General features: G+C 41.3%; 2 protein-coding genes across 2 annotated transcripts; one reads left to right on the top strand and one right to left on the bottom strand.

Moving 5' to 3' along the window:
• Window positions 1-1,232: 1,232 nt before the first annotated feature.
• LOC117768537 (ATP synthase subunit alpha, mitochondrial-like) lies at window positions 1,233-5,506 on the top strand. Its single transcript, XM_034596999.1, has 11 exons — window positions 1,233-1,386; window positions 1,888-1,963; window positions 2,413-2,582; window positions 2,712-2,885; window positions 3,157-3,323; window positions 3,420-3,720; window positions 3,844-4,068; window positions 4,159-4,266; window positions 4,393-4,537; window positions 4,677-4,827; window positions 4,931-5,506. Exons 1-11 carry the CDS (start codon window positions 1,327-1,329, stop codon window positions 5,007-5,009), a joined length of 1,656 nt encoding a protein of 551 aa, XP_034452890.1. The 5' UTR covers window positions 1,233-1,326; the 3' UTR covers window positions 5,010-5,506.
• Window positions 5,507-9,200: 3,694 nt separating this feature from the next.
• LOC117768539 (phospholipid phosphatase 1-like) lies at window positions 9,201-14,597 on the bottom strand. Its single transcript, XM_034597004.1, is given in 8 exon segments — window positions 9,201-9,919; window positions 10,378-10,554; window positions 10,648-10,705; window positions 11,482-11,762; window positions 11,853-12,004; window positions 14,187-14,301; window positions 14,303-14,390; window positions 14,572-14,597. Coding segments are annotated over 8 exon segments (1,023 nt in total). The 3' UTR covers window positions 9,201-9,793.
• Window positions 14,598-16,809: the final 2,212 nt, after the last annotated feature.

Below are 16,809 nucleotides of genomic sequence, written 5' to 3' on the forward strand. Positions count from 1 at the left end.
AGGGGGCGATGTGGCGACGCTGCGAGTCTCCACACTGACCTCGAAGAACAATGAAGTCACCGTGAAAAGTTGTTCTGTGTTTGGATTTTTAATTTTTTTTTTAGTGAGGATTGAGAAATGATCACATGCAAAAGTCCGAATGGTTGTTATTGACGTTTTGACGTTTGAGCAGCTCAAGTTCAGTCAATGTCATTTAGTAACAAAGGTTATTGAAATCTCAGAGGTCACGGAAAACTGCAAATCCAAATTATTAAACTTTCAGGCATCAAGAAACGTGTCACAACCTCACTTACAGCGTATCTGCTGCAATAGAAGCAACATCAATCAATCAATCATCTATAAAAAATGTATTTATAGAGCCCATATTCACAAATCACAATTTGTCTCATAGGGCTTAACAAGGTGCGGCATCCTCTGTTCTTAACCCCTTAACAAGAGTAAGGAAAAACTACCAAAATAGCCGGGGGGGGGGGAAGACGTAGAAACCTCCGAGAGAGCCTCATGTCAGGATCCCTCTCCCAGGACGGACAGAAGTGCGATAGATGCCACGTTAAACTGAGCACGTCAACAAAAATAACAGTATTTACAACATTGATGAGAAGAAACAGTTTGTAGCATAATGGAGATGTGTTGAATATTTTGCTTACTCATTCATATAAATATTCATTATAAAATAAACTGGGTAACTGCAAATGGTTGATCATTCTAGCCACTTATACATACATTGTCTGCTGCTTATGTGGCCCCAGGTCAGGCCTATAACGGTTAATTTTTAACGAAGCATATTGCAGTTTTTAGAGGAGAAATCGTATAATAAGGAGAATTATTGTCACTCTGATGATCGCAAATTAATAAAAACAATCCTCGCCATAAGTATCAGAACTTGAACTTCCCGTGGCAAATAACGGGCTAACTGTACTTGTTGCACAATCCCTCCCCTGGTGCTTATAGAATTTTCTATATTTCATTTTTGTTTCCTACTTTTATACTTCTTATGTTTATACTTGCACAAATACACCACAGCAAATTCCTTGTATATGTAAACCTGATTCTGAAAACAGAGACACGACAGCATGTTTAGGTTAAAACAAGATTGATGGGCATTTTTCAATCTTAAACAGTTTGATAGTATAGTATAGTATAGTATAGTATAGTATAGTATAAAAATCTAGCCGACAGAGTCTTATTCCTGACGACAGGGGGCAACCAAGAGTCGGAGCAGGAAATGTGACATGGGTGCCACATAAATAGAAGAAGAGTCCATTCAGCCATTACATTGACTCCCAGGCGGTGTAGCGGAGGACAGGTCATTAGCATCCCGACAACATGTTATCCGTGAGAGTTGCAGCAGCTTTGGCCCGGACCCTGCCAAGAAGGGCTGGACTTGTAAGTATTCGAGCTAATCAATGTACAACTCGATGTTGAATTTGCAGCGATTTACCGTAATGACAGTGTGAACCTTGTGGGCGTGAAGGGTAACGTGAACGCTACAGGCCGCTAGCTAACTTGTCATACCTCTAGTGAAGGCGGCTTTTTTCACGCAACTAACCCGAGCTCGGTAAAAAACAAATGTATGCTGATTATTTTGCGGTCGATGTCACGGATGCGTTTGTTGACGTTGCCGTTGTGCTGCGTCAAGTCTTCGTCCTGCAGCAAGGCTAGGCTACCGTTAGCAGGTATGCTAACGGTAGCAGCCGGCTAACGGCTCATCCAGCCACGCTGTGAAGGTCAGAAAGTCTGACAGCGCACGTCCCCTCCGCTGCGCAGTCAAACCTGCGTTCAACCCCGCACCGAGTTCAACAGCCTCGCTGCGGATGTACACGGTGAACTTTTAATTTCGTGCAGCAAGACATGTTATAAAAACTCAGTGTGACGTTATGTGCGCAGGTGTCCAAGGCTCTGCCGGCCGCCTGTGTCGGGGTCAACCGCCTCCACACACACAGACCATGGCTGCAGAAGACAGGTGAGAGTCCACAACACCCGGACACGAGCTTTATCCTTCAACTGTCAGGCTCCCAGACATGGTCCATGAAGGTCATTGGGATTTTAAGAGCTTGTTTGTTAACTGCACTGTCACATTGACTACAGAGTTTTCTACAGGCAAACGTATTTATTGAGAACTGTTTGACAAAGCAGCTCCTCATATTCCCAAGACTGTTGATTGCATTAGTTTGTGAAATAAAGCTGATTAGCAATAATTCCAGCCTTAATGTCATTTTCTACATGATTTAAAAAGGAAATGCTAAAATAATTCTATCTAAATCTCTTTCCATATATGAATTTATTGTTTTGTTTCAGCTGTCAAATTAATCTGGGACACGCTAAGATTTGGTTTTCATAATATTATATTGATCGTGCGTGCATGAATAAAGCTTCTGTATTCTTACAGGTTGTTTGTCTTCTCTTTCACAGGCACAGCCGAGGTGTCTTCCATCCTGGAGGAGAAGATCTTGGGAGCTGACACCTCTGCAGACCTGGAGGAGACCGGCCGTGTGCTGTCCATCGGGGACGGTATTGCCAGAGTGTACGGGCTGAGGAATGTCCAGGCAGAAGAGATGGTGGAATTCTCTTCCGGTCTGAAGGTACGCCTAAAAAAAAAAAGGGACAAAGAAAATGTTGAACTTTTTTGTAAGATGTATCACAATCTTAAATTTCCAATGTCTTGGCAACTCAAACTTGCTAACAAGGTCTAAAATGCTTTTTTCCTTCAGGGTATGTCTCTTAACTTGGAGCCTGACAACGTTGGTGTTGTGGTGTTCGGTAACGACAAGCTGATCAAGGAGGGCGACGTTGTGAAGAGAACTGGTGCCATTGTGGATGTTCCAGTCGGCGAGGAGCTGCTCGGCCGTGTGGTGGACGCTCTGGGAAACGCCATTGACGGAAAGGTTAATTGAGATATTAATGGCTTTTTAACAACCAATAAATGAACTTAGAAGAAACTCAATTAGGATTCTTCTAAATAATCATTGTCAAAGAAATGTTTTCTTTTATTTATTGTCGTTATCTAGTTTTTAGATCTTGAATCTAATTGTTTAACTGTTAACCAACATTAACCCAAAATAGTTAATACCTTTTACTAAAATCTAATTTAGTAGATAATCAATTTTATCATCTTGATATGACGGCTCATTTGTTTATTTACCAAATTTTTTTCAGGGTCCCCTGGGTTCCTCAATCCGTAGGCGTGTGGGTCTTAAGGCCCCTGGTATCATCCCCCGTATCTCTGTGAGGGAGCCCATGCAGACTGGAATCAAGGCTGTGGACAGTCTGGTGCCCATTGGCCGTGGACAGCGTGAGCTGATCATTGGTGACAGGCAGACTGGGTAAATGTTCTGAAACAAATGTTTTGATCAAGGGGAACTGTAGCTTTAAAAATGCATAAAACTATTCTCTCAAATAATCGGAAATCTTCTCTCCAGCAAAACCGCCATTGCCATCGACACAATCATCAACCAGAAGCGTTTCAACGACGGAACTGACGAGAAGAAGAAGCTGTACTGTATCTACGTCGCCATCGGTCAGAAGAGGTCCACTGTGGCTCAGCTGGTGAAGAGGCTGACTGATGCTAATGCCATGAAGTACACCATCGTGGTGTCTGCCACTGCCTCCGATGCCGCCCCTCTGCAGTACCTGGCCCCCTACTCTGGCTGCTCCATGGGAGAGTACTTCAGAGACAATGGCAAGCACGCCCTGATCATCTATGACGATCTGTCCAAGCAGGTAAGGGCTCAGATCACTGGGAGAACGTTCTCTCCTCATTAATATCAATAATGAACTTAAGGCAGTATTCCCACATGTGACCTTTTGTAAATTTACTCCCCCCCCCCCCCCCCCTCCCCTCAGGCCGTTGCCTACCGTCAGATGTCCCTGCTGCTGCGTCGTCCCCCTGGTCGTGAGGCCTACCCTGGTGATGTGTTCTACCTTCACTCCCGTCTGCTGGAGAGAGCTGCCAAGATGAACGACAACTTCGGTGGTGGCTCTCTGACCGCCCTCCCCGTCATCGAGACTCAGGCCGGTGATGTGTCCGCCTACATCCCCACCAACGTCATCTCCATCACAGATGGACAGGTTGGTTTTAAAGTTCTCTCGCTGCCACATTCATGAAATGTTCTGCGTCATTCTGTTATATTGGCTTTAATCCAAATGTGTTTGCTGCAGATTTTCTTGGAGACTGAGCTGTTCTACAAGGGAATCCGTCCAGCTATCAATGTGGGTCTGTCTGTGTCCAGAGTAGGCTCTGCTGCCCAGACCAAAGCCATGAAGCAGGTAACATCTTACTTTAAAAAAATGAAACATCTGCAGTGTCTACATTAAAGTAAAAAAAAATAAATAAAAGCTTTTCATCAAGCAGGAAGCTGCAGTCACAATTTCTATTTCCTTTTTACCTCCTAGGTGGCTGGTACCATGAAGCTGGAGCTGGCTCAGTACCGTGAGGTGGCTGCCTTCGCCCAGTTCGGTTCTGACCTTGATGCTGCCACCCAGCAGCTCCTTAGCAGGGGTGTTAGGCTCACTGAACTGCTGAAGCAAGGACAGTACTGTGAGTGTTAATTACAATTTCCTTTTCTCACTTATAGCACCATATTGTCCATAGCAGCAACAAAGGAAATGTTAAAATTTAATCAACAGTTGTCTTTATGCAAGCTTAATTGGACCCCTGTCTCTGCCCTTGCCTCCAGGTCCCATGGCCATTGAGGAGCAGGTAACAGTCATCTATGCTGGTGTCAGAGGTCACTTGGACAAGATGGAGCCTAGCAAGATCACAAGGTTTGAGAAGGCTTTCCTGCAGCACGTCCTCAGCCAGCACCAGGACCTGCTTACTGCAATCAGGTGAGACTTTTTTTCCTGCTTGTAATTGGACCATAAGACAGAAATACATGCATGCATACATGTCATATTTACATTTATGTTTTAACTCTGTTTTCTGTTTCAGGGTTGAGGGCATGATCTCAGAGGCATCAGATGCTACACTGAAGCAGCTTGTACTGACCTTCCTGTCCAGTTTTGAGTAATGGATAGCACTTCTGTCGTTCTTCAGTGAGCTCCCTGTCTTTGTCCCCGTTATGCTTATATATGTGAACACACTGAAGGCCAAAACCTCCATGTACAGATTTCTCCAAATAAAATTTTACAACCCTACCGTGCTGTAAAATGCTTCTGACTGTGCACTTCGCTTAGCTGTAGCAAGTAAAGTGTTTAGTTTGGAGCCCTCGGAGCAGATTTCACCAGTGACAGAAGAGTTGGAGTCATGTGAGAAGTACAAACACATCAAATGTGTTTATTTGTATTTCATTGTACCAAAATATAAAGTTAACATGTGTAGCAACACAAGTCATCTGTATTACTGTAATGAATTGTTCATAAGAGGGTCAATTAGTGAGTTGAGGTTTCTGGACTAGTATCTGTTCACAGTATGAGAAGAGAAAGTGAAAGCCTAGTTTTTAACTAGGCTTGAAATAATGCGGTGAAGTGTTTGATACTATCGTAATAAACTCACAGTTACAACCCATCTTGAGTTGTCTGTATTATTTAGAACTTATTTGTTCAATGTTTAGTGTGTACTTAAATCTATATTTCATAATATGCAAAGTGTATATTTCAAAGTGGGATTGTGACAAATATGTTTCTTAATCATATTTTAAGTCAGTCATTTTGGCTTTAATGTGAACAAATGCTAAATTTATTGCAGTCTAACATATTAAGGATTGTTTGCCCAAAATTCAGAGTTATATTTTTTACCTCCTCACAATTGAAAGTATACATAGTATACTTAAATTTTGCTTTAAAACTGAAACCACTAAATGTACCTCTTTTTTTGTCTAATTATCAATAGAATAATCAGGGTTATTTATCAGAATGAAACCTGACACAAAAAAAGTTTTGTGAAGACTTTACATCATTCATGTCCACTAGGTGGCCCTAGAGCCCACAAGGAAGACTGAGCTGCTCAGGCTAAACAAAGTTTCGACTGTGGTAGTGGGAGAGGAAGTCACATCTCACTGGAGTTGAGATTATTCATTCAAACCTTGGTAAAAGTACAAACGCATCAAAATGTACTTAAAAGTACCAAAAGTAAAAGTTCTCATTTTGTAGATTGGTTAATTTCAAAATAGTGTGTGATAAAGTGAAAAGAGCATCATGTAAAAGGTTTACTAAGGAGGGATCAGATTACAGCCTTGTTTTTCCTCCACCACAACCTTAAAGAATTGTATGGAAAAGTTTAGTTGTCAGGGCTGGAGTTGGGCTGAAGTACGTCAGTGGTCCCCACCTGCTCCTTTCACATCTCCCACTGAGGATATATTTCCCTCTCTGTCAGGTCAATTTGTCTTTTCTACTTCTCTATTTGAGGGCGTCATCTAAAACAGGAACCAAATTAAACTGACACGGCTGTTGCTCAAGTCAAGAACCTGTCTCTGGGTGATTCTATCTGAAAATGTAAACTCTCACGGGTGGAGTTCAACCTCATTCACCTTCCTGTTCTTCTTTCGATCTGTTCTGTTCTCCAGGGTCACCACAGGGGCCTCACAGGAGCCAGCAAGAGGTTATTTGATTTGTCACTAACTCAAAAAATCTGTCTGGCACATTGAGTGTGGAGGAAATAACAAATCTGAACTGAGACAATTGTTTCAGCGACGGTTCTTTAAATGCTGTCATTGCACGCTGCTCTCTGCCTGGCCAGATAAAGTGCCACATGTGACAGTGAATGGGGCTGCTCTCAATGAGAACGATTGTGGAGGTCAGCGTGACCACAAGAGAGAGCTCTGTGGAGCAGCAGACAATACGACCGCTCAGATTTCAGACACAACAAGACGCACAGAGCACTTTTTCAATGGCCAAACACTCGTGGCTTTTTTTTTTTCCATTGGACAGGGAGAGTGAGGACAGACAGAGATGAAGAACGTAGAGGAATGACTGGGACTCGAACCAGGGACTCACTGAATCATGACGCAGCATCCAACATCTTTACGATTGTCTTTTTCAGATTGTTATAGATAACTAACTTTTGCTGATGACTTACAGACTGAGAAACCCCTTATTCTTTATTTATGGCTTAACAGCATTTATAACTGCAGACTTAGAAATATCTCCTTTATGAAAGTGCCAACATGTGGGAGGCACATTTTCCACAACTTGGGAACCCAGACGTCCCCAGTATTCTGAAAAAGATTTGCACAGCATTAGTAAACAGTTTTTAAAGCCTTTTTAAATAGTGCCTTATCAGAAAGAGCGATAGAAAACCCAGCTGTTCATATTCCGCCCAATCAGCCATGAGCATTGAAACCTTTTGTGTCTTAAATGTGAACAAAGAAGTGTTGTTATGCCTCTAAATCTAATTTGTTCATTAGAGTCACCAGATTTCAGTCATAAAAGAGACAATGGAAACTCTTCACAAAGGAATTTCTAAAATTCATCACACCGACACATTCCTAAGAATTACATGCAATTGTAATTTATGTGTTGAGTTGAGTGTGAGAAGGACTCAGGAAGTGAAAATGAGGAAAAACTAGTTTCACACGAGACAGTGAATTGAAGCAAAGATGAGAATTACGACTCCCTGAAGAGAGTCACATCTTGTGGCTGCGTGTGTTTCCATTTATCTGCTGCTCCAGTCCCCTTGTTAGAGCCGTGTCTGGCTTTTATTAAAGTTGTTTTGTGATGGATCATTTACCATTAAGTAAATTAAGTTGTCCTGTAATTTGTGAACCAAGCTATCGATTAGCCAGCTGTCTGAGGCTGATGTGGGGCCACTAAAACATTATAAGTACCTGGATTAACTGTTCAGCCATAAATAGACAGAAGCAGGAACTACAGAAAAAATTAAATAAAAAATAAGTAATAATGTATTTTGGTCACTGCTCACAAGACACATAGTTACAATAACTCCAACGAATGAAGCTATTATTTTTCACATGTCTGTGGTTATAATCTACTTGGCAAGACAAACCATTTGAGACATGTGACAGCTAATACACTTTGTGAATCCAGTTTCCATTATAATGTTCTACTTCAATTTGAAGTCTATCTAAACATTTTTTTGATCTATCTATCTCTATCTATCTGTCTATCTATCTATCTATCTATCTATCTATCTATCTATCTATCTATGCCTCTGTACTGCACTCTCTTTCTCTCTCTGTTTTTGCTAAGGCTATGTGTCCTTCCTCCTGTAAATAACATGCACACTGTCAGTATATTGTGTATATATTGTATTGCATATTGTATATTGTACTAGTATAAAGTCACCAAAGTCCATGTGTGTGCTAACTCACTTCCCCATTCGGATTCTGACCCTGTTACTCACAGGATGAGGTTGCCTCTGGTTGAGACTGAACAGGCCGAGTCCTGCATGTCCTGGAGTCAACCTGTGCTGGAAACACAAATGTCCTGGTGACACACACATAAGTGTTTTTTCCCGGAGCACACAACTATGACACAGGAGGTGAGTATCAAGTTGTTCAACTGCGACGTGGACTCGTTTGTGTGCTTTTTGTTCAAGCTGACGATCCATTGATAACCTGAAGTTGAAAATGATGACCTTTGCTTTATTGCCGTCGCTGTGTGTTACATTTCTCAATCGCTGTAATAGGATTAAAACTCAGAGGCAGCAGATCTCTGACTCGGGACACACAGTCAAGGATCGGCGCCTCTTCTCCGCTGACAGAAGTGTTCTTGGCTTTTGCACAGCGAGGTTGTGCAGTGATGAGCCTGTTTGTTAATGGGCTGACAGCTGCTTGACATCCATATCCATGACACCAGTGGGATAACAAACAAACTGACGTCAGGAGGAGTGTCCTCATGTCTGCACGATTGTGGTTTGTGTGGTCGATGTGCACAGACGGAGAAGGTGTTATCTGAGGATACCTTACTTTCGGGTCTGCATTTGTGAGACACGTGTTCATGAATCACTTTCTTGTTTTATGCCCACATACCTGACACTGCAGTCTTTGTGTTAGCTGGAAAAACTTCATCACTCACCCATTATATCTGCCTCATATTCTCCACAAACAAATCACACAAATCATTTCCCCACATTTATATAAGTAGCAAAATGGAATCTCCTTTTATTTGTCTAGTTTTTTCCAGCACTGCCTCTGTTGAAAGCTTCAGCGTGGACAAAAACACACAGAGCGCTTCATACAAAAAACACACATGCAAATGAATCCACTGTCTTTTCCATAAAGTACAGTGTGATAGGATCAGGTGAGGGTCATAACAGCAGCTAGCAGCAATCTGACCAAGGCAAAAGAAATTTAAATAAAATATGGAGTTCATGCTCCATTTTCATTTTAAGAAGAGTCCAGGTTTTCTTCTTCTTCTTCACAGGTGCCAGGCTCTCTACAAGCCTGCTTGCAGTGCGCACACAGACGCTCATTATATTCTGGGCAAAAGGAATTTCAAGGATGGCAGCGTCAGACCAATATAAACTAGAAACCACATTTCCAACAAGTGTACACTGTGAACCCACATGCTCCACTGTATTTTGCGGCGTCATTCCATGATTATTTGTATTATGTGGGATTCAGGCAGAAACTTGAAGAAATTCTGGCTTCTTTATATCTCAGTAAAGTGCGAGTTCTGCCTTATGCATAACACTTTTCTCCCTGCAGCTAAAGTTTACCAGCGACAACAAAGTAAGCCTGCGGGCCGCGGCGTTGTCTCCATGAGACAAACTGTGTTGATGAGATGCACAGAAACAGCCGGCGGTGGAAGTCAAAGACCTGTGATGTGTTCAGGTCCACTCTGGTGGTTCTCAGAGATTTAGGCCCTGAACAGAATTGCCTGTGAGGCCTTGGGTTCAGTCAGTGCTGCCATAGTGGTTCAAAATGGAGGGGCTTTCATGTAACGTGGCAGGCGAGGAATCTTCTTCCTGTGAAACCACCGCATCCGCCGGCTGCTCGAAGAAGTCAGACACACAAAACACCTGCAGAAAAACAAGCAGCAGAATTACCAGTCATCCTGTTCTATTATCGTGACTGGTCACTAAAGTACATTAGTATGTTACTGTGTTGCTGTGTATACAGTTTAAATTCATTTTTACTTCTACCTATTTACTGAATTATATATTTATTAGAGCCTGAATAATTTATCAATTGCCTGATAAAAATCTGCAGATATGAGCCTTCACATGTATCAATGTCAGTGTTTAGGTTTATGAAAAAACATATTTTAGGATCTTGTGAAAAATGAAACACAACACATCTGGAATGTTTTCATTTGATTTGAATGGTAAAGCTATAAAGAAACATGACATTTTACCTTTGAACATTTTAAAGTGTAAACTCCAGGTGATTTTTTCTGACCTTATAACTACAACTGTCTAGACTTTCACTGCACGGTCCTGCTTTTCCGTGACCTAATAGATGTCTCAGTGAAACTTACTGTGAAAACAGCCACTAAACCCCCCTGCAGGAGGCCAGTGAACACGTCGCTCCAGTGATGTTTGTAGTCAGACACCCGGGACAGACCCACATACACAGCAGTTGCAATCAGGAAGAATTGGATCATGGGACGCAGGAGCCGCGCCCACTGTGACAGCAGTCTGGCTTGAATGTAAAGCTGCAGATAGAGCAAATATATATGTTACAATCAAATTAAGTTATCAAATTTAGGCTTTAAGGAGTTATTGAAGAAAATACTAGATGTACTTACTACGAGGAACAGCATGCAGTACATAGAGAAGGACGAGTGGCCAGAGTAGAAGGACAGTCTGCAAAAGAGATAAGAAATAAAATCAGGCACAATCACATTACTCGCAGTTAACTGTTCTAAACTCAAATTTTACACTTCATAATGAGGTTACTGGCTGTGTGCAGCTGTACTTTAAGCTGGGGAAACAGTTTGTTATATGTCTCAATATTATTGGAGAAATGTTCATCAAGTTATCTCGGCTCGATCTGCACATCTTTACCTCCACGAAGGAACTTTATCTTTTCATTGCCATTTGTTTGTCTGCTGTCTGGATTAGTCAAAAATAACTGAACTGACTTGCATGAAGTTTTACGGAAGGCGGATCCAAGAATTTTTGTCACATGTTTTAACATGGTGAGAGGTATGTGCTCTGCGAGAGCCTTTCCAGTTGAGAAATAGCCTAAACTGGGGGCATAGAGTTTGAAATACGTGGCCAGGTAGGCAGGGTCGAATGAAAAAACCCTATTACACACGTTGGTTCAAGTTTTTAATACCTTTTCTCATAAGTAAATTGCAGATGTTCATATTCTAGATTTAAAACCTTCAATGTTACGTGTGTTAGTAGATATAATGCTGCTATGGCAATGAATGAATTCTTCAGACATTTTCCTGCTGTTTTCTTCTTTTTACAACAGGCCTGGCAGGAAAAAAACATCCTGTTCAATACATGTCTGAAAGCAGCTTTAGTTTATCAGGCTCCGATTGTAGTATAACTTTATGATTTAAAGGAAATTAAATCTGTTGTGAGTTTCTTTCAGAAGTGGCTCTTGGTGATTTCATGCCCAGGACCATTACCTGGCCTCATCCACCAGAAACTTGTCTCCAGTGCAGGTGAAGTTCTCGATGTATCCTCCAGTTTTACAGTTAATACGATCCCACTCTGGTTGGCATACAGCCACGAAGTTAGGACGCAGACGGCCGATGGAGTACTTGGCGACGTCCGTCAGGGACTGGCTAGCCGCGGCTCCAAACACGTAGCTCCCCACCGCTTTGTAGACGCACGCCACATATTTGGTCCCTAAAGACTGTTTCTTGACGCGAGACAAGTAAACGGAAAGGCACTCGCCACAGACGACCTGCAACAGAAAAGATATTTAAAACGTTGAGGAAACTTTTCAAATGCAAAACAGTCGTGTCTAAATTCAAGAAGAGGAACACTGACTTACCACAATGAGCGTGAAGGGGATCATGACTCCTCCCAGCAGCTGGTAGGAGATGGTGTCCTCTTTGAGCGGGTACCTGATGGACTCATCGTTACAGAAGAAGCCCCGTTTGAAAGGGTTGTGTTGTGGGGTCAGGATGAAAAACGGAAGTCCAACTGTTAAAAATAAAAGAAAGAGACAGATGATGACTAAGACTGAACTTCAGTCTCATATCATGATAAAAACATCTTGTTACTCAAGCAGCAAAATACGACACGATACTCTGATGATCCACGGTTATTGTTGCACCACGCTTATGATTTAGTCAGATATGGAAACGTGACATGTTGAGATCACACGGGCACTTCCCCTCTTAAAAAAAGACACGGATGAGTTTTTTTGCATTAGTGGCTCTCGTGGGTTTCATTTAGCAATGAGCGGAATTCTCTCTGTGTTCGAAGGAACAGAAGTTACACAATAACTGAATTAGACGCCCCGAGGCCCTGAATTACAACAGAACAATATTACACGAGATCTCAGGAGGGACGTGATGGAGCCACACAACCTTTTTTGGTCATGTTCAGTCTTTCTGTATATCGAACTTAAGTGGGGAAATGAAGAGTATGATCAGTGAGAATCATCACAGTGTTTATCTGCTTGATAATCACCATCAAAACACATCAAGCATAATCTGAGTTGCTATGGTTACACATTCTTTATTCACAATCCTTCACAATTTGTTTTAGATGCAGCTTCCCTGGAAATCACAACCGAGATAAGAAACACGACAGTCGGCTAAACTGCAGTCGGTAATTCCTTCCTGGGCGTTCTCACAGGTCTGAATACTAGCATCGATGTTTTGGGGGCAACACAAGTTACCACACAGTCACAGGCTTTTGTTAGGGCCTGTTAGTTTAAACCCGCTGCAGATCAAATTACACTGACTGCAGTCTTTTGAAACTCTGAACTAAAGCTGAGTGGGAATGACAACAAGGGACTGAGCTGATGTGATCATGGAGTTAATCTTTCAAAATACTATTTACTGCGACTGGGATGAGTCTGTCGCCCACCAGAAAAGAGGCAAAGATAAACGCTGCAAAAAAAAAAAAGGGGGCATAACAACGAGAAAGTATTCTTTATTTAAACTATAAATCAAAAGAAAACAAAAATATAACAAGATATACAGCACTTCACTCATGGTGAATGTCTGCAAACATAAACACAGACACCTATATGTCTGTGAAAGGCTAAATTACTCTCTGTTTTTGATTAGGTTGTGTGTAAGTATGTAAGTATTGAGTAAGCCCTTTATGTTGCTATGTTAATAAGTGTTTAATATATGTGTGGCATGCCGATATCATAATCGTGAAACCACATTTTAGTGAAAATTAGAAGACATAAGCTTGTGAGACCAGGAATACAATGAAGCAGATGGTGCAAAGATATTAATTGGGATTTCTATATTTTGCCTGTGTGACCCCATTAAATGAGATGAGGGAAATTAACTTAAAAAATTGGTCTGAAAGAGTTGAAAATCGAATTGTATTTGACAAATTTAATATTGCGACATGATACCAGACGACTCATGTCTGAGCATTTATTCAGTCTCTGACATTAAGATCTATTTAAAAGCAAGAACGTAAGAACTAGAAAATGTAAATCACGTGAACAAGTAACTGAGAACACACTCAGTTGTGTATAACTACTGATTATTTTCCTCATAATATTTCTGTACTTTACATTTACATTTACATTTTTCATTTAGCTGACGCTGTTATCCAAAGCGACTTACAATAAGTGCATTCAACCATGAGCGTTTTGAGTTTGTGGTATTTACACAACACAATAAAAGGACTACACCCTTGTTTTATACTGGGAAGACATTGTAAATGCAGATTATTGCTGCCATCTCCACAACAATATGAGAATATAGGTTTACTGCTTTGTTGTATATCTCTGATTCAGAGCTTTTTTAATGTGTTTACTTCAGTGTCCCTGCAGCAGTGTCAGACATCCTGCTGCTACGTGTGTCTGTGCTGTGATTACAGCCCAAACACTGAGCTAAAAATACAGCTTTGCTTGGAGTAAAAAAAAAAAGGAAAATCACACACAGGGTTGGACTTTGTTGCGTTTCTTTTTCTTTTTTTTTTCATCTTCCTTCCTGGTTCCCTCAATCTAGAAAAACCTGCAGGCCTATTTCTGTGGCGTTCATGCAAATAAGTTTGAATGAATTTGCTTCAACAACCTCCTCGCGCACGTCTACTCCTTTCTGTTTGTGTTAGATAAATAAAAGAAAGAGTGTGAAGCCCCTTCTAGGAATAAACAGGAGGGATTAACCGGGCAGGGGATTATACACACCGAGGATGAGGCAGGTCAAATCCAGCAGGATGAGAGGGATCCCTGCGGCTTCAAACATGTCGCGTCCTCCTCGTCCTCCTCCTCCTCTTCCTCTGGGGTCCGTCTTGGTAAAAAAAAGCCCGGTCCTCCCGGTCCAGGCGCTCCGGACTGTCCCGGCTGTTTTCAGGCCAGACGAGACGCAGCTTTTCTGCCGCACATGTCTCACTATTCCAGCAGGAAAGTTAAAAACACCAGAATCATTGTCCTGCCAGGGGACTGGAATTTGTCCCAGAAAACTACAGCTACCAGGGGAGTTTTCTTTTTTTTGTCTTTTAGTAAAAAAAATACGGAAACTAAAAACTAAAAGTCTAGATCTAGTCTAACACCAGCACAGGGAGCCTCTCACCCTTCTGTCTGCTCACACACCATCATAATAACACTGAGCTCATCCTCCTGTCCTCTCCGCACATGAGACATGTCCTCGGACTCTGAGCCCCTCCACTGATTCATCACGCCTTCACTGCACCTCGGAAAAAACAGTGTTGCAGTGGAAGCAGCCGGGTGAATGTCAGGGGTCAACGATTAGATCCACCGAAAGCAACACCAACATTAGTTTGGTGAAAAGCATGTATGTTTGCTATAGTCTATATATTATTTTCAATTATTTATTTGTTATTCATTAAAGAATGTGGCAATTTTATTATTAAAGCAGAAGATTCAAGGTGCTGTAAAAACAACTCAAAGACCAAATTAAAAGTAAACAATTTGAAATCTTAAAGCATCTTAAAAGCTATTTTCAAATATAAAACAGACTTGTAAAGTTATTCTAAAATGATATAACCTTTGTAAATCCTTAATAAAGCAATCAAGGAAATTATATATAGAGGGTAAACTGTATATGTACAGTTTAAACAGTATTGCACATATAAGATATTGAAATTGTAAATGTTTGATGCTGGTGCACCTGGAGCATGAAGGTATGAGGATTGTATCCGAGGGCACATGTCGTATTTCCCATTCAACAGCTTGTACCTTTAACAATGTATCCAATATATAATAAAATATAATAAAGTATACAGTCTGTGATCACAGTCATCCTGACCGGAGCACAGTCCTGTTTGTCAAGTAAACACAGTCATGTCTGCAAAATCTTTCCTGGACAAAGTCTTGTGTGAATTTCCGAGGTGTCATTGAACGCATCACGGGATAGGAAGTGGTAATGGGAGTTCTGGACCAATCACGTGGCCCCTCTGACGCTGCGGCAGCCGTCTGCCGATGCAGAGCAGCTCCTCCCCCCTGGGCGTCTGCAGAGATGTAATGAGGTTACTTCTGCATCACTATTAATAGAAGAGACTCCACTGACCCCTCATCAATGCACCACACAGACCACATGCAGCTGATGGAAGGAGTCACTTTCCATAATGAACCCATTCATTCAGGTGTTTCAAATCCCATTCAGTTTTAATACAAGGCCAATTCACCAATAAGGCCTGGGTGTGAATTATTATTCTTACAAAATAAATGTGTGCTGAAGGTAAAATAAAAGAAGATTCACAAAGTCAATGCATAAAGTATACTAGTTATATCACTATGGAAATATTCAATTATAAGTATTTTTATAAGCAGTGTAGTGGCTTCTTGTTCAAAGTATATTTTTATATTCAAATGATCTTACACCCTGCTAAGTCACGTGAGCGCTCCAGTGGAAGCCCAGTATTCATGTCAGATAATGTTGTGACCTAACCTGATTTTAAACAGTTCTGTCGAAACGCTACGTTCACTCAAGCAAAGAGTGGGATCGTTTGTAAGATCCCTGTATCTGTAGGTTTTATGTGTGGAACCTTACTCAGCAATGTAAATAACACAATTTCTAAAAATTATATATCTTACAGGATAAAAAGTGTGGGATTGAAAAGAAGCAAAAGTGAAACCTGAGTAAATTCTAGAATTTAGGGTAATTTAATTCTGTAGAGAGGCTCTTTGAAGGGGCTTCCCCACATTAGGTCCACTGACCTTCAGGGTGTGTGTCTGAAGAGGTGAAAGTCAACTGTCCATTGATTTCTAACCAGCATTTCTTGTTGTTTGTTTAAAGGTGTTGCAGAAACTCTTGGTTTTTATGGAGCCCTTAGTCAGAAGTTAAGGTGTGTCTCCTGTAATGACTACTGTGTGTGTGTGTGTGTGTGTGTGTGTGTGTGTGTGTGTGTGTGTGTGTGTGTGTGTGTGTGTGTGTGTGTGTGTGTGTTTAACACCACTTTTGTCTCTTAATACAAAGCTTCAGGCAGTAACAAACACATCAGGGTTGGGGATCTGGATTGAAACTGAAGTTGCATGTTGGCATTTTTACTTATCTAACCATTATGTAAGATTGTAAATGCTGTAATAAGGAAGCTGTAAAAAAAAAGCAATGAGGAAAAGATGGTGGTGTCCATCAAACAAAAAGGAAACATCTTGTTGCTGCGCTCAGAAGACTCATGTCTTGGATTTTGGAAACTTAGTTTTAGCATGTTTGCATTTTTTATTCTCACCAATGAGAAAAGAAATATGCAGTTCACGTTCTTAATAATGTTATTTAATGTAAAAATCCGTCCTGGAAACGTATGGGTTGAACCCCTCAGTGGTTAGAAGAACATAAAGGAGACAAATA

The sequence above is a fragment of the Hippoglossus hippoglossus genome, chromosome 9 (genome assembly GCF_009819705.1).
Source record: "Hippoglossus hippoglossus isolate fHipHip1 chromosome 9, fHipHip1.pri, whole genome shotgun sequence".
Classification (NCBI taxonomy): domain Eukaryota; kingdom Metazoa; phylum Chordata; class Actinopteri; order Pleuronectiformes; family Pleuronectidae; genus Hippoglossus; species Hippoglossus hippoglossus.

Excerpts from the sequence above, each read along its gene's own strand:
- LOC117768537 (XM_034596999.1), top strand. The coding sequence starts at position 1,327 with ATGTTATCCGTGAGAGTTGCAGCAGCTTTGGCCCGGACCCTGCCAAGA. Across the intron at positions 2,583-2,711 it reads AATTCTCTTCCGGTCTGAAG|GGTATGTCTCTTAACTTGGA; the intron begins GTACGCCTAAAA and ends TTTTTCCTTCAG. Across the intron at positions 4,828-4,930 it reads GACCTGCTTACTGCAATCAG|GGTTGAGGGCATGATCTCAG; the intron begins GTGAGACTTTTT and ends TTTCTGTTTCAG.